The sequence below is a fragment of the Cicer arietinum genome, chromosome 5 (assembly GCF_000331145.2).
Source record: "Cicer arietinum cultivar CDC Frontier isolate Library 1 chromosome 5, Cicar.CDCFrontier_v2.0, whole genome shotgun sequence".
NCBI lineage: Eukaryota > Viridiplantae > Streptophyta > Magnoliopsida > Fabales > Fabaceae > Cicer > Cicer arietinum.
The window spans coordinates 66,981,547-67,005,217 of NC_021164.2; the positions used below are offsets into that span (position 1 = coordinate 66,981,547).

General features: G+C 31.4%; 3 protein-coding genes across 3 annotated transcripts; all 3 read right to left on the reverse strand.

Moving 5' to 3' along the window:
* Window positions 1–10,373: 10,373 nt before the first annotated feature.
* LOC101495795 (metal transporter Nramp7.2-like) lies at window positions 10,374–15,843 on the reverse strand. Its single transcript, XM_004502459.4, has 13 exons — window positions 15,685–15,843; window positions 15,460–15,547; window positions 15,205–15,245; window positions 15,033–15,111; window positions 14,346–14,450; window positions 14,099–14,208; window positions 12,567–12,748; window positions 12,020–12,089; window positions 11,691–11,864; window positions 11,484–11,588; window positions 11,260–11,391; window positions 11,073–11,168; window positions 10,374–10,956 (listed from the first exon to the last, which is right to left on the reverse strand). The coding sequence occupies exons 1-13, from the start codon at window positions 15,736–15,738 to the stop codon at window positions 10,624–10,626; spliced, it is 1,569 nt and encodes a 522-aa protein (XP_004502516.1). The 5' UTR covers window positions 15,739–15,843; the 3' UTR covers window positions 10,374–10,623.
* A 1,289-nt stretch (window positions 15,844–17,132) lies between these two features.
* LOC101496117 (uncharacterized) lies at window positions 17,133–17,966 on the reverse strand. The gene has a single exon (XM_004502460.4). It carries the CDS (start codon window positions 17,825–17,827, stop codon window positions 17,399–17,401), a length of 429 nt encoding a protein of 142 aa, XP_004502517.1. The 5' UTR covers window positions 17,828–17,966; the 3' UTR covers window positions 17,133–17,398.
* A 987-nt stretch (window positions 17,967–18,953) lies between these two features.
* On the reverse strand, window positions 18,954–23,459 carry LOC101496446 (replication factor C subunit 2). Its single transcript, XM_004502461.4, has 12 exons — window positions 23,269–23,459; window positions 23,104–23,182; window positions 22,945–23,024; window positions 22,662–22,784; window positions 22,496–22,565; window positions 22,339–22,412; window positions 21,808–21,928; window positions 21,630–21,692; window positions 20,571–20,630; window positions 20,014–20,139; window positions 19,836–19,919; window positions 18,954–19,356 (listed from the first exon to the last, which is right to left on the reverse strand). Exons 1-12 carry the CDS (start codon window positions 23,310–23,312, stop codon window positions 19,255–19,257), a joined length of 1,026 nt encoding a protein of 341 aa, XP_004502518.1. The 5' UTR covers window positions 23,313–23,459; the 3' UTR covers window positions 18,954–19,254.
* Between the last annotated feature and the right edge of the window lie 212 nt (window positions 23,460–23,671).

Consider the following 23,671-nt stretch of genomic DNA (forward strand, 5'->3'; position numbering starts at 1 on the left):
TTGTGAACAAATCAGCAATCTGTAAAGAAGAAGGGACAAATGGTAGAGTAATAGTTCCATGCTGAAGATGATGACGAGTAAAATGACAATCAATCTCAATGTGTTTGGTGCGTTCATGAAAGACCGAGTTGTGAGCAATTTGAATAGCACTATTGTTATCACAGTGCATCGGAGTTGGCTCAGCAAGAGAGATACCCATATCAGACAAAAGCCAACGCAACCAAATTATTTCAGCGGTAGTGGATGCCATAGCACGATATTCAGCTTCTGTAGAAGAGCGAGAGACAATGTCTTGTTTCTTACTCTTCCAAGAAATAAGAGAGTCTCCAAGAAAGATACAAAACCCTGTGGTGGATTTACGATCAGTGGTATCACCAGCCCAATCAGCATCAGAATAAGCTCGTAACTCCAATGAGGATGACGATGGAAAGAGAAGACTTTGAAATTGAGTTCCTCGAAGATAACGAAGAATCCGAAGAACTGCTGCCCAATGTACTGTAGTGGGGGAGACAACAAACTGACTAACAACATGAACAGCATAAGCAATGTCAGGTCTGGTAATCGTAAGATACACTAAGCTGCCAACCAAAGTACGATACAAAGTGGAATCTGGTAAAGGAACACCATCCGAGGGAGCATATTTTACATTCAACTCAAGAGGAGTATCTGCTGCTCTAGTATCAGAAAGACGAGCCTGATCAAGAATGTTGGCAATGTACTTGGATTGAGAAAGAAGGTAGCCTCTAGGAGAGTAGGCAACTTCAATCCCCAAGAAATAGCGAAGAGTTCCCAAGTCCTTCATCTCAAACTGTTTGGCTAACTGCAATTTCAACTCATTAATTCCACTAACATCATCACCTGTAATAATCATATCATCAACATATAGAGAAAGTATAATGCGACCATGAGTGGTGGACCTTATAAACAATGCAGAATCATGTTCACTAGAGCGAAAACCAAGAGAAGTGATCACAGTAGAGAATTTCTCAAACCAAGCTCGAGGAGCTTGTTTAAGACCATATAGAGCCTTTTTTAACTTACATACTTCCCCTGGATCATGAGAAACTCCTTGTGGAGGGACCATATAGACTTCTTCATGAAGCTCACCATTTAAAAAGGCATTTTTGACATCCATTTGGGAAATATGCCATTGACGAATAGATGCAACTGCAATAAGAGTACGAATAGTGGTCATCTTGGCTACAGGAGCAAAAGTTTCTTCATAATCCATACCATATTGTTGAGAGAAACCCTTAGCAACAAGACGTGCTTTGTAGCGCTCAACTGACCCATCAGACTTAGTTTTGATCTTGTATACCCAACGAGACCCAATAGCACGTTTTCCAGGAGGAAGAGGTACTAATTCCCAAGTGTTGGTTTTGTGCAATGCAGATAGTTCTTCTGCCATAGCCTGCTGCCAAAGAGGATCAAGAACAGCCTCTTTATAGGAAGAGGGCTCAGACAAACTGTGAATAGAGGTTAAGAAAGAAGCAAACGAAGCTGAGTAAGTTGAATAGACAAAATCAGGTAACTGAGTAGACTTACGTTGACGAGAAGGGTAACGAGGAGGATCAACAATCGCAGGAGGTGGTTGGACAGCCGGGGGGACAAGAGGGATGTCATCATGTGGAGTAGTAGTATTTGTCCTGCAATTCTCAATAGTACAATCACTAGAAGCGCTATCATTAGGACCAAACGGATCAATATGGGTTAGTTCAGAACTCTTAGTAATCTGCGAATCAGAGGAAACAGAGTAAAAAGGAATGTGCTCAAGAAAAACAACATTACGAGATACATAAAGTTTTCTTGCATGAGGATCATAACAACGATAACCCTTTTGACCATCCCCATAACCAAGAAAAACACACATGGCTGAACGAGAAGACAACTTACTGCGCTCTACTTGAGGGCGAAGAACAAAACAAGTAGAACCAAAAACTTTCAAAGAATAGTAATCAGGGGTAGAAGCATATAATTTTTCAAAGGGAGACAAACCTGATATGATAGAGGATGGAATTCTATTAATAGCATGAACAGCAGTAAGAACTGCTTCTCCCCAAAACTCACTAGGAACTGAAGCGGACAACAAAAGGGAACGAGCAGTCTCTATAATGTGACGATGTTTCCTTTCAGCAACTCCATTTTGTTGAGGAGTATCAGTACAAGATGTTTGGTGGCGAGTGCCATCATAAGCAAGTAATTCAGAAAATTTATTAGAGGTATATTCACCACCTAAATCACAACGAAAACACTTTATAACAGAATTATGTTGAGTTTTGACCATTGCACGAAATATATGATAAATGTCAAAAAATTCAGACCGATTTTTCATAAGATAAACCCAACAATAACGAGTGTAATCATCAATAAACGAAACATAATATCTAGATCCACCTTTGGTGAGCACCGGTGATGGACCCCAAACATCAGAGTGAACTAAATCAAAAGGCGCATATGAAACGGAAACACTTTTACTAAACGGTAAAGCTGGAAATTTAGCAAGTTTACAACCACAACAATCTGAGATATCACAGGGTTTTAACTTTCCTAAGGCTCCAGTAGAAGCCAAATATTTTAATCTAGAAGCAGAAACATGTCCAAGGCGAGAATGCCATAAATAAAAACTAGAAGATAATGAATTCAAGCGAAAACTAGATAATAAGTCAGCAGTAGTTGTTGAGGCTGCAATATCTGGGAGTCGTAGTTCATCCAAAACGTAAAGTCCCCCCTGTCTATGGCCTGTCCCAATCAGCCTCCCAGAATGTGGATCCTGCACACAACAAGAAGTGGAAGAAAACGTAACCGAATAACCGAAATCACATATTTGACTAACAGAAGCAAGACTCAAAGTAAGATTAGGAATATAATAAACATTAGAAAGAGACAAGTTAGGTGTGGAGACAGAACCAATGCCTGCTAGTGGCATAGGAGTGCCATCAGCAGTCATAACTGACACAGACGATATTTGGGAAGCACTCTCAGATGAGTATACAGAACCAGAACTAGAGTCAATGGTAGGAGGAGCAGAAGCAACAACATTGGACGATGGCCCCCTAAAATTCTTCTTATGTGTTCTCCCCAATTTCGGACAACGTGCTTTCCAATGACCTTTTTGTTTGCAGAATGCACATTCATCATTACCAAGCCCAACTCTCCCTTGAGATGTTTTTTTTTGAACAGGAGCAACAAAAACAGATGGAGGAGCTGAGAGAATTTCCTTATTTAACATACCAGAATGAGTCTTAAGTCTGATTTCTTCTGCCAACAATTCACTAACTACTGATTCAACATTAGGAAGGGGGGAACGATGCAAAATACCCCCACGAAGGCCCTCAAAATCATCACGAAGAGCCATTAGAAACCAAACCAGACGTTGCTCCTCTCTTTGATCAATGTATGCTTTGACAGCTTTCAACTCAGGTGATTCCATAAGAGCCAATTGATCCCACAGATTAGTCATTGCCGAATAGAATTCCTGAATGGTCATACTGCTCTGCTTAAGGGCTCTAATATCACTTTCTAACTGATAACGTTTTGCAAAGTTAGACTGAACATACAAACGTTTCAAGTGATCCCAAATCTCTTTAGCAGTATCATATTTTGCTAGTTGTACTCCTATAGACAACTCAACAGAATTATTAATCCAAGTAATAATTTTTGAATTACTAACATTCCATGTTTTCAGATTTTTTGCATATTGAGTTTCATCCTTTTTATCTGTAGGCTTAACAGAAGTTCCATCAACAAAACCCCACATATCTTTTCCAATCAAAAATTTTTTCATCACATAACTCCAATAAGAGTAATTTTGTCCATTGAGGTGAACACTAACAGCTTGAAGAGAATCATCCTTAACATATGCGAGTTCGTGCATTCTCTCTTAAGTTCTATCTTTTCTCTGAATTTTTCTACAAGTTCGACATCCTACTTCAATATTTGGTAAGTTATATTATTGTACCCTTCATTTTTTATGGTACGTTTTTCATTTTTTAGTTTGAACATGGTTGTTCATTTGTTTAGTGATTAGATTTTTGGGTCACTTTTATAGTATTTTAATATTTTTTCAATGTCGTGGAAAGGGTAGGAAAGTGATTTTCAATGTATTGGAAATTTGATTGTCTTATAATTTTCTTTTATGTGATGGTCGCATGTGGATGTTATATTTACCCCATCGTGGATTTCATTGGTACTGTTAACAATGAAAAGAGGAAGAAAGAGGAAGAAGAGAAAACAACCACTCTAGGGTTTCATATGATATAATAAACCAAAACTGAAGTTAATAGGGTTACAATGAGTATATATAGAGGAAAATAGAAAATATCTAAAATACCCTTACTACTAATATATAATAATATTATCTAATATAGTCTACGTCAAATTCATATCAGATTATATTGTTTGTTTTTTTAAATAGAAAAGATCAAAATTTATAAGAAAATTTATTCAATTAAAGATGTCAGACTACATGACATGTATAAGTCTTTTAGGTCGGTATATTAAAATAAATTTAAATAATATTTTTTTACTACTATAATTATTATATTAAATTTTGATCTTTTTGTAATATATATATATTCAACTTTTAATAATTTATATATATTAACTTTATTTTGTTTTTGACATATTTAAATGTATTATTATAAAATATAACTTAAGTAGAATCTATATAGTCATATTATTTCAAATGTGATATTAAATATCAAAATAGAACGTAATTTCATTGACATATTAACTCGTTAATCTATTTAAAGATATGTATGATTATTTATTCCAAAATATTAAAATGAAATAGACTTTTAAATAGGCTAATAGACTTTTAACAGACCATACCAGACTTATATCAAAGTCAAACTCAAACCTAAAAAGTAAATCTATAACAGATCACATGTCAAGCTTATGCCTTTAATTTTTTGATATAACATACTTAAACTTAATAAAGTATAGTTCGGTTCAACCTATTTCTATCCCTACTTACTAATAAAAGTGTTTATAAGAACAAATTAGATCATATATAAGTTAAGAAATAGTCATCTCACTCAAACATATCAGGAGAGTGAATTAAGATTTGACAAAAAATGGTATATCTTTAAAGAATGATACATCAACAAAAACATAGCAACAACCATGTTCTTGAGAAAAGCAAAGATACCCGCCCCTTTTGGGTACAAGAGTAACAAAACAATACACACTTCAATTCTTTTGGGTCCAATTTAGGTAGCAGCTTACAATTGTGATACACAAAACATGTGCAGCACTATGGTGCCTCAATTTCGTCTAAATAATTAAAAATAATTTTAAAAATAAGTAATAATATGTTTAATAAATATTTTATAAATATTATTATACAATTTAAAAAATCTCTATTTTATAAATTTGACTCAATTTTAAATTTACATTTATATAAGTGTTCATATTGTACTAGAAACTAAAGTTTGAAAGTAGAGTTTAATTATTTGAAAGATGAAAACTTTGTTTTTCTTATGATTAGTGTATTGTTTAAGATGCAATCTATTTTTTCTCTAGTTTTCATATTGATGTGACTTAGTAAGTTAGCTGAAGGATGTTATTCCTATTTCTCACTTTTTACTATAGGATGTGACTCCCTCTCTCAACATTTTATTTTTATTTTTTATGTTTGAAACAAATATTGTCGAATATCATAAAAATATTTTAATCCATTTAATATAGATAATAATGGATGTAGTTAACTAGTAACTAGCATAATTTATTTCATCGGAAAGTAGTGTTAACATATTTTCTTTTAGTCTTAGGTTGTGTTATTTAATATTAAAATGAGTTTTGTTTCTATTATTTATTAAAATGAGTGAAATTATATTCTTTAATATTAAAATGAGTTTTGATTCTATCACTCATTTAATTAAAATGTGTTTTGAAGAAAACTCCTACTTGTATATATTATTTTTGGTTCTAGTATTTAATTAAAATGTTTTGTTTTGAAGAAAACTCTCCGTTTGATGAACATGATAATAATAAGATACAAGTATTCTTATCATATGCTGAATCTAGTTATCTTTTTATTTCTAAATTTTAAAATTTTCATTAAACAAATCTTATAATATATAGTAAAATAATTTTTTTTTAAATTAAATTTATTTTTTAAAGAAAGTAACTTTATATTACAATTCTAAATAGATACGAGTTTAACATAAAATTATTATTAACCATTCCAATAAACACAAATCTGATTTAAGTATTTTGAGCGGTTCTCTTGATTGGAAATTTATCTATTTATTAACTAACTCATTAACGCCTCTAATCCCGTTTAATTGTTATAGAGTCATTTTCATGAAGAAAAAAAAAAGGTATAAATTAACTCCAAAAATTCCATCCCATTGTGGAGTGGTTATCAATTATGTGATTTCTAATTAGTACGATGTATATAGGTTTCATATTTATGTTTCATAATCGACATATTCTTTCAATTGTTACGTATATTGAATGGCAAAGAAAAAAAATATGCATGAAACCAAATCCCACTCAACATATTTGGAGTCTTAAAATAAAATTTATTGTTTTTATAAAAATAAAGATTTTAAATAAATGTTGATATATTAATATATTTCTCATTTATTAAGATTTGAACTTCGATTTTTTCATCTTCAATTTTTTTAACATTTAGTTTAAATTAATTGAACTATTCTACTTTTTAAATGAGCTTTTTTTTTTTTTTAAATGTGAGATGATAATGTAAAAATTAAAAGTTTTACAAAAATAAATAAATATTTTTTATCAAATAGTCTAGTGTCTAGTGACTATATTAAGTGTGGAGAAGTGAGAAACTATAAATTGGAGTTTCAACTCTTGAATGTAGTATCAATTGAATTATATTTACGGAACAAATAGATGAATAATTTATTAATTACATATAAAAGTGGGAATAAACTGGATCGAATTAGACTAAATTTAAACTGTCAAAAAAATTTAAAATTTAAGTCTGATATAATATTAGACGTATATATTAAAAGAGAAATTTAATATGAACAACATTTATGATATAATTTGAATATACAATAAAGTTATATATTTTAATTTTTTGTTGAAATTATTTTAATTTCTTTTTATGAAATGGTAAAATAAGATGAAACTGTGGCATAACCGGAATTTGAATGACGACAACCTCAAAACCTTACATTGTACCGTTTGAACTCATAAATAAATATGTAATTTAATTAATATTAATATAAATTATTTTATTTAAGGATAATTTTTTCTTTGTTAAAAAAATTAATATTTTTGAATTTTAGGGTTTAGGGTATTTTTATAAATTAATATTTTTGAAGTTTTCTAAACTCAAAAAAATAATATTTTTAAAATTAACATAAATTCTATTAATACAAGTATACAGTAGTAGCGGCATGCAAAGTGCATGTTTCTATGTCATGGCTTCTATGTTGCATTTTGCAGGAAATCATCTTTAGCATTTTAAAAGGTGATTAATGCGGTTGTAATGAAAGATAATTTAATAATATTAACATAAATTCTTCTGGATGAATTTTTCTTTGTTAATAAAATTAATATTTTTGAAGTCTAAAGCTTTGGACTTAGTGGTTTGGTTTGGGTCATGGGTGGACTTTATATTAAAACTTAAGTAGGACTTAAGTCATACTTATCTTCGAGTATTTAAACAAAAAAATTGAAATTGTTTAATTTTAAAGTGTATTTTATATATTTAGATTAATCAATTTAAATATATATTTTTATAAATTTAAAAATATTAAAATAAAAAAATGAAACATTCAAAAAATACTAGTTAACTAGAAGTTGATAATTCGCAAGACTTACGCCATAAATTTATAAAAATAATTTTGATTTTAAAGATTTAACGGTATAGTTGTTCTTCAACGGGTGAAATGATATTGTAATCTTCTTTGTTTTTGTTTAAAAAGAGAACCAATTCCTAAATTTATTGTTGAATTGTCATAAGATAATATTAAACTATTAATACAAGTATACAGTAGTAGTGGCATGCAAAGTGCATGTTTCTCTGTCATGGCTTCTATGTTATCATATGATTGTTCTTTAGCATTTTGAAAGACGATTCAAGACCCTCTCATAACGTTTTTTAAATTTTAATAATTAAAAATTATTTTAAAATATTATATTTTATTAAATCAAAAATAAAAATTTAGTATTTTTTAAAATTCATCAAAATAAATAAATTATATATAATATCTAAATATACCTTTAAATAAATATTAATTTTTTAATTATTTAAAAAAATCATCATTTTATTATTTATTAAAAAAAATTCACAACTTTTAAAGATACTACCAAATAACATATTAAAAGCAAAACTAAATAACATTCATAATCATTTATTTTTTAAATTTTATTAGACTTAATTTGTTTTATCAATATACCATAATTATTAAAACAAAAATTAAAATCCTAATAATTTTAGAGTTATGTACAATGATTCAAATTGCACAAGACAAGATCGCAATACAATACAATATTTAAAACATATGATGTGAAATGTTTGTTATTGTATTTCCTCGTCCAATTCTCTATTGACAACAGTTGCGTGTTTCATTCGGATCTTTAAAAAATAAAAATGCTACATCACATTTTTAATTTCTGACATCATACATATCAAATAGTATAGAATACATAATTGTTTGAGGAGAAAAAAATATTAATAAAAAATTAATAAATTTAACTATAGTTTTGATAATTTATTTTTTATTTAATATTTGTTTTAGTCATTTACTTACTTTTATTCGTTTTAATGTATTATCTTTAATTTAATAATCATTTTAATCTTTTATCTTTTGCACAATTATAGAAATTTGTCTTTTTATTAAAAATTAAATGATTTTAATTTAAAATAAAAATAAAGAATAAAAACAAGTAAATAAAGACAAAAGATTAAAATAAAAATAAAAATAAAAGACTAAAATAAATATTATAAATAAACAAAATTATATTTTAACCAAAACTAAAACAATATATTTACATGTGTTTTTTATGTCAAAATTTATGTCCGATAATAATTTCTCTTTAAAAAAATGTTGGGTAGAGAATCTTTTCAGAGACAAGGTAGTGAAGACTTTGCCTAAAAAAAAGTAATATGGAAGACTTTTAAAGCTGTTATCTTTCCTATTTTCAATATTTAAAGCTACTCCTCCATTTTATTTTTCTGTGGCCCAGATTCACTTCTCAGAATCCAGTCATATTGGCACCCCCAATAAATGTTTAATTGACAAACATGTTTATCTCTTCAATTCAATGCCATTGCTGAGGTATGCTAATTTTACAAACAATAGTAATATGGATGTTTATTCTGGTGAAGTGTCTGCAAAATTAGTGCTATATATGAGAGTTCATAGAGATTTTTGGATTACCAGAAAATATAGAAATTCATATGCCTCTAATCGTTACTCATGAATATTTGATTGTGTTATTATCATTAAGTTTGAGTTTAGAATTAGAAGGAGGAGCTGTTTCTTAATTCAATTGAGAAACAGTTAAAGGAGAATTCTCTTGAACTTTCTTCTCTCAAAATGTAAGTATTCAATTGTCAATCACGCTTCTATCCAACATTTCTAAGGGCCCAATTTGTGTTGTTTATATCGTCTAAGATAAGTATTTGCTCCCTAACTTATAAATTTTTTATAAGCTCATAGGTGCTTATGAAGAAGTTAGATCAATATGATTCAAAATTGTACTTGCAGTCGCAATTGTGGTTACGCTGCTGTGAACCTTGATATTGCGAGCGGTTGCGGTACTATTGTGGAAACAAAAACTTTTATATTGCAGTTGTGACCATAATTTAAAACTATTAAAATTATTATATGAAATATTCTTTAAAAAAATTAAGATTCAGAATCTAATTTCAAGTAGGAGCTATTATTCAGAAGACACTAACAACTGTAAGATCATTTCAACTTGAGTTTTTCTATAAATGTTTGTTAAAAAAGTGTACTTAAATTAAAGAAAGGATTAATTTTACATTCTCAATTAAAATGGATGCATAACAATGGATACAAAATGTAAGATATTACCTTCAGTTGTGTCTTTTATTACTTTACCTGAGAAATTCAATAGCTACTTATTATTTGTGTTTTATTATTTGGTTATTTTCTAATAACATTTGACCATGAGGCTCACACTAAACTAGTTTTCTCATGAACTTCTTTTTACGAAAATGAAAATTATAAACAAAATATATTTTAAGTCTTTTATGTTTAGCTCAATTTTTTTTAAGTCCTGTAAATTTATTTTTTTTCTAATTCAGTCTTCTAAGTTACGTTCAGTTTTCATCATTAATTTTTAAGATATACTAAATTATACATATGATTCTTTAAGTTTGAAAATTTTCTCGAATTATTATCATAAATATTAAGATCTAATTGAAACATCGAATTTCTGTATATTTTTACCAAAACTATAAAACTCACCTCAACTCTATAGTTACTATACACTACTAGCACATGAGTGTAAACTCCAAAAGAGGATTCCCAGGGTCCTAAAATTACAATCAATTTCTAGCATTTTGAGAACTAGAAATCATCACAAGCTATGTTGAATTTTCTAGTTTACATAAAAAAAAAACATTTCTTGGTTGGTGATGCATTTGATTTGATTCATAGCCTTAATCCTTTATTCTGGTAGTGGAATATCAGCTAAGTCTTGTCTATAAGGAACATGGTTTAACTCTAACTGACCATTATCAATAATTCCCTTTTCCACGTTGCTTTGCATTACTGTGTCGTTCTTCGTCTCGATAAATGTCACAACAGTGTCTTTTCTGAAGGTAAGGTAAATAACTGAGACAATATAAATTACCATTAGAGGAAACACTATAATCCCAATGAACACATTTGCCACCTTTGGTAGACTACTGTGAATTAGCCACTTCACAAAAGCAGTACTGAGGTAGTACACATTTATACCAATGATCCCAGCGCCTAGTATCCATGAGATAGTAATTATCTGCACAAAAGATTGTTACATTTTTTTCAATCTTTATTTAAGAATATCTAATTCCATCTTAAAGTTACAACCAAAATTAAGTAGCATACATATCGAAAGGGTAAATGACAACTCACAATCATAGAATTCTTGTGAGGTCCCATCTTGGTACTGCTGCTGCTAAACTTAAGAAGTGGAATTAAAGCAAATGGAAGCTCAAAAGAAAGTATCATCTGCAAAACAATTCTAATTAGTGTGTTTTTACTTCAACTTAATGCAGCATGTGTGCTATAAAGGAAGGAAGGAATGACAAAGTATACAAACTGATGCGATGATGATAAGCTGACTAGAGCCAGAAGAACCGCCAACGATGGAAACAACAAGACTAGGTGCTATGGCAATGCACCTAGTCATCAAGTTCCTTTTCCATCTTTTCATCCTTATGTTTAAGAAACCCTATGGCACAAACCAAACAACAATCTAAATTCAGTAAATCCTTCGACAAAATACCTATTGTTAAATATAATTTTAAAATACTTCTAAATGACCTGCATAATGTACTGTCCTGCATAGGTTCCTGTGATGGTAGAACTTTGTCCTGAGGCAAGCAGTGCTATGGCATAAATGGTTGAGCTTGATCGTCCCAACACATTCTATGTACAAGTTTAATAGACATCAAAATTACATGTGATATATAATTTAGTGTTTAGTTAAGATTAAACTTATTATATACTAGTAGTGAAATAATTAGAAACCTTGAGAAGGAAAGAAGCAGAGTTAAGGGTAAGATTGTTGCAGCGATCTGCATTTTCTCCAGAAAGGTCACTGGCAGAGCAAACAGTGCCCGACACAGAAATCATTGCAACATTGATTAAAAACGCTACAAACAGAGCGAATCCACTCTCGTATAGAAAGTATCTACATGCATCCTGCACAATCAAGCAGATAAGTTTCTACTGATGCTTACATAGAAGTTAAATGTGCAATTAGGCGCAACATTAAGTATAGTTCAAGCTGTCTCATCCAAATTAAAGTTTGTCATTTAAAGCCATAGCTAGAGTTCTTTAATTCTTGAATGGCTTACATTGATGCCTCGTACAGAACTAGGTACTTTTCTAGATAGCACCAGCGCAGAGTGGAGGAAAAGATTGTGCCTGCATGTTTTACAAAGCAGAATTTTAGATCCATAAACATTTAAGAGATTACTGTATAACATAAACTTTTAGTGCAACATGCTAATGAGTAATGATGATCATTTATAGCCATAGTTCATAGGAATACTTATTATGAGGTAAAAGCTCATAAATAATCTTTTTGATTGATTAAAGATAATGAATTGTGTACATAGTTGTCCTATTTATAGAGTTTTATTATACAACTAATTGAGCAACTAACTTCTAGCTGATTAACTAACACTAACAGAATAATATTCTGTTACAAATGAAATATCACCATGTTATTAGATTGGTTAACAATATTTATTTTACAAAAGTTAACGATGGACTAGTATTTCATTAAATTATGATTCTCAAATTAAGAATTTCAAGTTTAGGAAGAAGAAAGTAATCATATTTAAGCGAAAAGACCAAAATGAAAAAGTAATTGGCATTATAAGAGAAGAGAAAGAATACGGCATAATAAGGGCACCCAAAAGGGCAATGGCATCGCCTACTGCTCCACTTCCGCTGAGTTTGGGCACAAACATTCCCTTTAGTACACCAGAAGCTGGGGGGTTTACATAGCTCATTTCCGCAAAGAAACATGCAGCCATTACAAATACTAGAATTGTTATCAGTAGTTCCAATTTCCTCACCTGTTAAAGAAAAAGTTCATATATGATCTTAAAAATATATATAAACCATGAAATGTACATTTTTTTCTCATTCTTCAAAACTACACAAATTTTAGGGGACAATAGAGGAACATCAGCCATTTTCAGTAGTTAAGAGCCTAAAGGACACAGCATTGTAATATATTGATCATAAATATATTGAAATTCCAAATGTAATTTGGTAGGGGGCCATGAAATCTCTTAGAGGAGCATTCAAGTGCACATTAATAACAATACTAATTCCAAATGCCATAATTGTTCAGGGGTTGAGGAGACTATCTTTCATGTTTTTTTCGATTTCTTTGTTGTTAATTTCAGTTATTGGGTTCATCTTAATTTGGAGAGTGGGAGTTGTGTGTCTAGTTTGATTCCGTAGAAGTGTCTTTGGGCTTCTGCATATGGAGTTGGATGAATAAGGAGCTGCATGATGTGGATTTTGTGAGGCCTAGATACTCTCCAGAGTTATCATCTAGTATGTGGAGTGGTATCAGTAGAGCCTGAGTAATTTGGCGTCGAGGATTAAGACTTTGTGTTGTTTTTCAAATGAAATTGATTGGAAATTGTTGTTACCGAATAAATTAATGGGATGAGTCGCGTACTAGATTGTTCTCTTTAAGATGTTTTGTGGCGTTGTCCAAAATTGTGCAAGCAAACTAACAACCACAACATCCCCATGATAAAACAACTCGATCAAAACTATATCGGACTCCCACTTCCCTATAAGATCTATTCTAAAATTGCACTCTCAAATATGACGCTGAGACCACTTAGAATGTCGAAGAGACGGAAGGAAAGAGGAAAAGTGGCTCGGAAATTATTAGGATGATAGACACACTAGTATACTCTAAATTCCAACACTTTGATTGGATTGAATTGGACCGTTAGCATTCATCATGTCTATAGAGAGACTAATATGGTTGCCGATGGTCTAGCAAATATGGGTTGTGACTTGGAAAGTGGTTCCTTTTGGGTTTTTTAGCTCCTTTTCATCATCTTAAAAAAAACAAACAACAGTAGTAAAAGTCGGAGTGGAAGCCATGAATTAGAGGAGTCAAATCCAAGTTGAGGACAAATTCAAATTCTGTTCAGTTTCAAACTTGCAAACCACGAAGCAGGTCTAAGGTTCAAGCCATATTGCAAACAAATTTCTTCTCTCCCGAATAAATTAACCATTAACATTTGTTTATAAAAAAACTTGCAAACCATGACAAGAAAAACCATAAAGAGATAAATGAAAGAGAAAATAAAAACTTCATTATTGGATTTTAATATCTTATTCAAAGATAGTTTATACTGTTGATATTTAATAATTACTGCAAAAAGCTAAATTACCCCAAACCTCTGCAGACTCAAAAGCAAGAGAGTGCTGCAGCCAGTCAAAAGAACTCCTGCCCATAATGGGATGTGGAAGAGTATGTTAAGGGCAAAAGCTGTCCCAATCACTGTCACAGTCAAGTTTAGGAAAAAATTAATGACTAAACTACAAAGTGTATCATATTGTTAGTTGTTAAACTGAATGATTTTTATTGAAAAGGACAATAAAACAAGACGGTGGAATAATAGTAATTTAAATTAGCACCTTCAGGTATGTCAGCAGCTATGACAGCAACCTCTGCTAATAACCATAAACAGTACTTCACAAATAGTGGATACTCAATTTTACATACTTCTGAAAGGTGTTTTCCTGCCAAATTAAGATAACAATGTTAATATTCTAACAGAGAAAATTTCTTACTACCTCATAAACAACACATACATAGCTCATGTGGTTGGGGTACCTAGGACTAGATTGGACCAAGATTTTCAGTAAAGAAAAGATGCAAGTTACACAGTTTTTTTTTATCTCGGCCATTAATAAGAGAATGAATGGTTCATATTATACAATAACAAAATCAGTTTAAAATGATATCAACCGTTAATTTAAGATCGGATAATTGAGATCGAAAACTATGTGACACATTTATTGCACCAAATCCATCTTAGCTTTTCTCTTCAATTTTTAGAGATCTGGGTTTGAACCTGTAAGTACAGTTCAATTGGTACTTGTAGGGATATCGATATGCAGGCTTCTGAGTTCCAATTTCTTGTTGGTAAGGTTTTATTTTCTATGCAACCTCTTCATTTAAGAACAGTTACATATTACTAATTATTAATTTACTAACATCAGTATCAACTATTAGATGGAGCTGATTACACATGACCTGATTGATTAGGCTTTATAAGTTTTATTGCCAACACAAAACTTTAATTTTTCACAAATACTCACCGGTGGTTACGCCGAGATTTGCAGCCAATGATTGAATTATAAGTGCAAATATGAGTCCAATTAGTACCAACCACAGCAGCTGAATACAACATCAACATGATATCAATTTCAGATCTTATATTTTTCTTCAAACTTGTTAATTTGTTTTTTTAGTTTGTTTGTTTTATTTTACCTCATATTTGTGGTTAGCTCCAGCTTGCAAATCAGTTTCCACTGTGAAAATGAAAAACAAACAATCAATAAACACAAATATATAGAAGAGATTCATAGACACATAAAAAAATACTCTGTCTATAATGAAATATAAACAAAAATGATAACCGAAAAACTAATGTATCTAAGATCAGATCATCAGCTTTTCAACTACCATTTTTGCATATATTTCATTTCAGATAAAGTATACAAGGAGAGGGAAAAAGTTACTTACTATTTCCAGGATCAAGGTAAGCCAATGAAACAAGGAAACCAGGACCAATATATGGCAAGAACTTTCTCCATCCAGAAGATTTATGTGTCTATCAATGCATCAAGTTAACAAAGAATCAACCAATGTAATGTACTACTACTAAAATTTGAAAACACTATAGCATGTGAACTTCAGAGCTTGAATGGAAAAAACAAAAATGAATTTATAGAGAGAAAGAAGATGTACCTCATGATTTGAGGATGTTTCCTTAACTTGATGTTGCTGCATCAAGTTTGCCATGATTCTTTCTCTGCTCTCTGCTTGTCACATTCACTTTGTTTGTGACTGAGTTTTTTTTGTTTGTCCGAGAGAGAGTCTAATTGGCTTCTGTAATAAGCAAACAAATAAAAAGCGATTATTTTATTTGTTTATACACAAAAATCACAACTTTTTTATATAATGCGTTTATGACCGAGACAAGTCAGAGTTTCGTTTCGTCTCTTACTGTGTTATTTTATGGCAAGTAAATAGTGTTTTTTGTGTGATGCTTTCATTATATTTTTTTTTTTTTTTTTAAAAAAAAAATGTGACTTTCATTATAGTTGTTGAAATACATTGAAATTGTAAACATATTTTGAATATCTTTTTAATTATAATTTTATAGATTAAATTTAACTCAAAAAAACAATTTAAAGACTAAATTATTTAATTAAAAATATATTTTAAAACAAAAATAATTAATAAAAAATATATTTAAATATATTTTTATATGTTCTATGACAATTGTGACAACACATTTAATAATTAACTAAAATAATTGTTTAATGCAAATTGAGGTATAGCAATAGTTATAGATATATATGACTTTTTCAAAGAAAAAGATATACCATATACGCTTTTGTGTATATATTGTCAGGATTACATCACATTTACTAATGAAGTTGTTGAGGTTTTCGTTTTTTTTTTTTTTTTTTATCGAGGGGATAAGATAAGTTGTTGTTGAAGATTTTTATGATTATGATTTTCATAGTAAATATGTCAAAATAAATTTCTCATTTATAATTTTTCTGGTCTCAAATTATTTTTATTTTATAAATATTAATTCAATATTTATTATTATTTTTTATTAATATACCTTTATTTATTATACTTTTAATGAATCTAACAACTCTACTAACTACAATAATATAGTAAATGTAATTTATTTTATCATTGAATTTAACACCTCTAATTATTTTTTTTAAGAATAACGCACAACTTAAATTATACATTTAAAATCAGATTAGTGGAGTAATATACAAACTAATAATTCTGTTAAATTTTGACATAGAAATGGGTCATGCCATTAGATTCTTAATAAGATCAGCTAATTTTAGCTCATAAAATGAAGTTTATCCAAAGATTCAACTCGTTTGACACTTTAGTTAGTATTGAATTTTAACATTTTATTTATTATTTATTATCCTATTACTATAAAATAAAAACTTTTGATTATGTAATAGAAAAGTAGTTTCATATTTGAACACCATGTTGTTCTCATATTATTTTATACCCGTTACTGATAAGTAAGTTCTTCATGAATTAAAACAAAACAAAAGAGTTGACTGAATATATAAATTAACGAGACGATGGTTTTGTCGGGTCCCCAAACGATATTATTTAATTTTAAATTCATGTGGTAGCAAAATTTGACCTGACCCCCAAAGGATATTATTTTATTTTTTATTTATGTCATGAACGCTTTTATTTTTTTACAAAGGTTATGTGCTAAAACTGATTATTTCTGTGACAAGCATATGTAGCATTAGCATATAATCATGTATCTGTTGAGTTTGGAATCGGAAAACCCAACAAATGAAATGAGGAAAGGAGGTGCATGAAGAAAATAAAACATGACATGACAACAAAATTTCTTGTTTTCCTTTATTCTCGTAATATTTCAGAAAACACCGAACCCAATTCAACATCGCCAACGAGTTGTGGTCGTTGAAACCCGGAATGGCGACGGAGACTTAATAGACGACAAAGACCATCGACCAACCGTCTCTTGCTCCGATGTATAATCGGGTTCGACAACTTTCTTCGGAACCGTCTTTTTGCTTCGTAACCGCTTCAGAAAAGGCGAGAAGAAACAACCCGACGAACTCACGCGTTCGGGTTGGGCAAGAAGGGGACGCTCAAACCGCCATCGATTTGACCGGACCCTAGAACTTGACCGGGGATCCGCCGGAGATAACACGGAGGAACCAAGTGGCGGCGGCGCTCTCAGCTTCAATGACGGCGAATCCGGGTTGTGATGATGATGAGATATTGGGAGTCCTGGTTTGATTTCCCATTTGAATGGAACTGCTCCTGGCTTCTTGAAAGAATCATCTTCCACTGTCACCATTGTTTTCAATTTGAAAGGATCATAAACTCAAAACAAAGCGTTTGATATGATATGTGAGTTGCACTGGATTTATAATAAGGTGACAAGTGATCAATCAACCGGCGAAATCAAAGGCATGGATTAGTGGGGACTTGCCATGGCCCACACTCGCTGAAACTTCCGGGTCCATTTTGATATGTGTTGTGAGTGGCTGCGTTTGTTTCTGTTTTGTGTTGTTTTGTTTGAGTACATGTGAATAAGCTTTCTATTTTAGACTTTTTGATATCAATCAAATTTTAAGATTCAAACGTCTTTTTAATGAAATAAATAGCACAAGACTAAGTGACCGACCTTTCCTACATCAATCGACGTAATTTCAATGATTTATAGTTATTCATTTTTGTCTCTAATGATCACAAGAGTCCACACTCAATACAACAATTGAAAAGAGTAGACAAGGTGAGGCAGGCTTATGAGTACTGCTAGTTTACTATTTGAGAATCAATGACTCATAAGACAGTGGTAACAGGCAACATCAGGCAGGGTAAATTAATTCATTATCTTAATGTGGTAAAAGTGTTTATAGTTATCATATTGAGTAATTACAGCTTCATGAGCATAATAATCTTCGGCATGCTTATTAGATCTGAGTTCTGACCTTTCAAAATCTTAGAAGCTTGGTAAAAACACAAGGTTGTGAAACAATTTTCCTCTGTCACAAACAGTCCACATTTATTTTAAATTTTTATTATGAAAATCAAAAGACAGCAACAAGGTAAATTCGACCAGAAGCATCACATTGACCGAGCAATATTATAAATCATACTAGTTGGGAGTGTGAGAATCTGACATGAATAGAATACTACAAAACTAAAAATTAGAAAGCGGCAAATGTCATCTTAATGCTATTGTTGCATTTACATAGACTATAAAAATGTAGTTGGCAACAACAACAAAAAGACTAGATAAATGTAAGATGACTCTAGTTAAGTTTTTGTATTGCCTTATTGTATAATGCTTAATTATTAAATAAACAAAACGCCAAAAAAAGATGAAATGGATCAGATGTTAAAAATTCAATTTTTGCTTCATTTTTTGTTCTTGAAAGTGAGAGTGAACTTCAAAAATGAACAAATGAACGAGGATATTTATAAAATAAACTTCACAATTAATTCATTTTTGAAATCAACTTTTGTCGTTGTGAAACCATACGTAGACTAACTCCTTCAAACATTTGGGTGCAAAACCAGTAAAATGGTTTTTGTTATATATTCCCTTGCCTTGCTCATCCTTACCTCTGTACTATTGTCCTATGCTAGTATTAGAATATTTGCTCGGTACAAGACCAGTTCCCGAGTTTAACTACCCTGGATGAATTCTTTGAAATTGAATTGTACACAAATAGCAAGTTGACAACAGCCTCCAACATGCTGACTATCTAACAGTTATCACTCGTAAGCAAATCCTTCTGGCAGGTTACATAAAGCTTGTATTGTATTGCTGACTACAGCAAGAAGCTGCAAGTATTCATCAGCACCATCAACTAGGCACTGCAATTCCACAACCAATAAGTTAGAATTATACCCAATTTTGGCATATACATGTAGGCATACTTTTCTACAGAACCAACAGAGATAAACGAAAAAGGATACCCAATTTAATAAAAACTAATCCTTATTCTTGCGAGCCACTCGTGACTGCACCCTTATATAGCACCATTTATGTTAAAATTTATCTTTCTTTCCAAACATTAGTTGCTTATAATCTTAAAATAATTAATTTCACTTTCTTACCAAATCTCAACTATTTGACTACTATATATTGAACTGAAACACATTATCATAGTGTCATTCTTAACTGAACAATTTTAACTTTTTAAAATCCAAATTTTCTTTTAACTTAACCATTTCAATTTTTTGTCAATCTATAACTTTAATATTTTACATGCATTAATTATTCGCAAAGGATTTTTGCTAGTTATGTAAAAACCATAAGCAGGAACAAGAGAAAGAAAAGGCATTGATGTAACCTTATCTGCTTCACCCAGCTTCTTGGATATTCTTGCCTTCTGTTCATCTGATATGTCATTTTCTTCAACAATAGCCTCAAACAACTGGAAGAAAAAAACAGTTCCATTGTAAAAGACTTGATTGGGTAAGCACAGTTATCAACAAAAGAAATTCTCAATGAAACTGTTAAAACAAGACCTGAGTTAGTATCTGAGAGACTGGATACCCCTCTGCAATGAAATTATTGACTTCCTTGTTAGCTAAATCAAAATTACCACTTTTGCATGCTTTAAGAAGTGCTTCCACAACCTCTGCTGGAACAACCTGGTAGATTAAGATTTTACAAAGTCAGGACAAGCATGGGAGAAAAAGATGTGGCTTTCTAACACAACCAATCAAATTGAAAAATGAAAATCAGTTACATTTGCAAGAAGATGATAAACGGCAAGAATATCTACCGCATAGGAAGCATAAGGTAAAAGTCAACACCCAATGTTTCATAAAATAGTCAACATGTATTTAATATATCTAAAACCATGAAGGAAATTATTTACAATAACAATAAGCAAAACAGGCAACTCACACCCCGTGCCCTACATCTAACAATTATGCCAATCATTAAGTCTGAGTGTAATATGCTCCATCAGACATGCAAACAGCATACAGAATAATGGATATAAACAACTTCAAAATGCATATAACTGTTGTCTTTGAAATAAAAACAACGAGCCACGGGCATTAGGGTGACAACCTACCCCAGACACAGAAATCAGGTCCTTCGAAGAAATGGAAGATCCAAATAAGCGAGCAGCGGACTGCAACGTTAATACTGTGTTAGTCACAAAATAAATAAAATGATATATATAGATGCAATATTCAAAAGCATTGTTCAAGAAGAAATTAATCAACACAAACTCAGCAAAGGTAAATCAATTCATAAAGACATAAACAAGCCCTTTATTTTCACCAAGAGAGACGGCCTTGATTTAATTTTCTGATGGTAATATTTGTTTCAACTATAGTGCATAAGAGAATCCTACTTACGCCAACAAATTAGTTATGAGTGCAAGGTTTAAGCAAAATCTACATGGAACCATTCGGATATTTCTTTTAAAATATTTTCTAAAGGAAGCAGCAAGTTGCAAATAAATGCCTATATTACAGATCTATTCTGCCAAGTGTTAACAGAAAAGGTGATTATTAAGGCAGAAACAGGAAGAGTGCCATATCGGCTGGGTGTGAACCAACTCCCATTTTAAGCATAGGCAACACCTTTATAAGTCTGGTATGTGTGAACTCTCCAATTCACCATCTTTCAATTGAATTTTATTTTCAAGTTAGCATTGGAAAAGCACAAAAATTGAAAGCATACATTCCTACAATCAAACTCTCCCATTTATAGCACATATGTACTCTCCATTCTACCATCTTTCCAATGGCTTTAATTATTGAGCCAGCATTCAGAAACAAAAAGAATGAGAGCACACCTGGCTACAATTAAACAACTGTCAACGCCAAAAACATATTTCTTAGTAAATCTACCATAAATAACAGTTTTTTATTTCCTAACTAATACGCAGCACTTAACATAATTGACAGTTAGTAGATAGTTTGGCAGAGTCAGGCAGAATATGTTGGAAGCATAGCCATTTAAGACATGCAAACATAGATTATTCAAAGTAAAATGGCTCATTTAAACAAAATAATAATTAATAATTAGAAGAAAATAAACACCATGCAATATCATTAAAAGAGAAGTAACATAAATTAAATGTCTGAAGACCATACTATGTTAACCAGGAAATGTTGCTCACCTGCAAGTATGTTATAGCTCGACGAAGATCTCCTTGAGAAATAGAACTTAGGGCTGAAAGACCCTACAAAAGCAAAGACACTTACAATTTGCTATCTGATGTCAACAAAACCTCTAGAGACAAAGGACTGAAACCATTAAAAATAATAGAACCACTGTATAAGCTCTTAGGCTCCTACCTCGGCATCAAGGTAGAGTCCTTCTTCTTTGCAGATGTATAATATTCGGCTGCTCATGATTTCTTCTGTCAAAGGCTTGAACCTGAATTTTGCACACCTTGAAGCAAGTGGTTCTATAATCCTAAAAAAATAGACAACCAAGTATAAACCAATGTGTCACTTATCCTTATTAAAGTATGGACAAGAACAAAAGGAAGAAAGCCTGCAAAATATATTGTTTTAGCTTAATAATTGTCCTTGGTATTGAGCATGATTTTAGAGCAGTTAAATATATTCTAATCTTGTCGAATTGAGAAAAACGAAGTATGTAATTACCAAATAGCACAAAAGCGTAATTGATTTAACCAATGATAAAGAAGTACATAAATTAGAATTTAACCTTGTACCTATCAAAGCATTGGACAAAGACCAAAGTTGATGAAAACCGTGTTTATATCATGGTAACTATAGTTCTCATTGACTCCTTAAAGATGTGTAATTGACAATGACAAAGAAAGAAATCAGTAAATGATTTCACAGAAGACTAGATACCTGCTAATGTAGTTGCATATAAAAAAGAACCGTGTAACTTTAGAGTAAGTTTCCATCGTACGCCTCAGTGCATTCTGTATCGAAATTGAAAGTGGCATGAAATCACAGCATTTCATTAGACAAACAAAGTAAGGAATGAAAAACAGAGAAAACATGCCTGAGCATCTTCGGTCATTGAATCCGCCTCATCCAAGACAATTATCTTATATGGTGGACAAGGATACCCACTGAAATATCAAAAAAGATAGGAAATTAAATAAATCTTACAATCAGAGAAGGGAAAAAAGAGCAACAATCTCAAAAGAATATTGAATTTCACATACTTCTTGCGCTGATTGGTACCCACAGCCACAGCAGCAAAATCTTTAATCTTAGTCCGAACAACATTTATACCACGATCATCACTAGCATTTAGTTCCAGAACCCTAGACTTATAAAGCTCAGGCCTACAATACATGATAATCACATAATATATCTTTAAGGTTAGGGTTAGGTTAAGCGAGAAGCAAAATCATTTATAAATCAATAGTTCAAAGTCATAGAATAATAAAAAAAAGATGAAATGGTGATAAATAAAATCTCAAAATAGGGAAATGACAAAGATACCCGAAAAGTTGATGGGCGATAGCGAGGGCAGTAGTGGTTTTCCCGGTGCCGGGAGGACCGTAGAAGAGCATGTGAGGACACTGTAACAGAAGAACGAAGCGAGTCAATGAGTGTTTTGAGCAACGAAGAAGAAAAAGAGGTTAAGAAACGGTGAATTACACTTCCGGTTTCGAGAGTGTTGGTGAGTACTCGAATCACTTCTTCTTGGTGAGCTACGTCTTTCACTTGCTTTGGTCGGCTGATACAGAAATTGATCATAATTGAGAAGAAATTAGACATGAGAATAAACGGAAAATAAATTGAAAATAAAGTGATTGTTATTACTATTTTTCGACCCATGGTTGAGAACTCGGGATGATTGGCGCCATCTTGATTCTTTACACAGTATCTCCTCCGTTTACTAGTTACTAGTTACAATAGTTGCTGGCATTTCTATAAGGCGTCGCCATTTTCCCGCTTTCTTTGCCCTACCGCCACGCACCGTTTCACTTCAGTAGGTAGCGATCAATATTTTTTTTTCTTACCAGTCTTACGGGCTGGACTGCCACTTTTCGAATGGGCTCATGAAATATAAAAGCTTCATATGCTTAAACGTATTAAGAAAAGTACAGATGATTCTACCTCTCACTCTTTTACTTTTATCTCCCACTCTTCCCAAGTATACAAAAAGATTATTTTATCTATTTTTTTTTTACTACTTGATAGTTAAGTTTTTTGAAAAAAATTT

Coding starts and splice junctions, on each gene's coding strand:
- LOC101495795 (XM_004502459.4), bottom strand. CDS start 15,738: ATGGCAAACTTGATGCAGCAACATCAAGTTAAGGAAACATCCTCAAAT. Junction 15,548..15,684: donor AAACATCCTCAAATCATGAG/GTACATCTTCTT, acceptor ATGCATTGATAG/ACACATAAATCTTCTGGATG. Junction 10,957..11,072: donor CTCACAAGAATTCTATGATT/GTGAGTTGTCAT, acceptor TCTTTTGTGCAG/ATAATTACTATCTCATGGAT.
- LOC101496446 (XM_004502461.4), bottom strand. CDS start 23,312: ATGGCGCCAATCATCCCGAGTTCTCAACCATGGGTCGAAAAATA. Junction 22,785..22,944: donor ATCGCCCATCAACTTTTCGG/GTATCTTTGTCA, acceptor CATGTATTGTAG/GCCTGAGCTTTATAAGTCTA. Junction 19,357..19,835: donor AGCTGGGTGAAGCAGATAAG/GTTACATCAATG, acceptor GTGGAATTGCAG/TGCCTAGTTGATGGTGCTGA.
- LOC101496117 (XM_004502460.4), bottom strand. CDS start 17,827: ATGGTGACAGTGGAAGATGATTCTTTCAAGAAGCCAGGAGCAGTTCCA.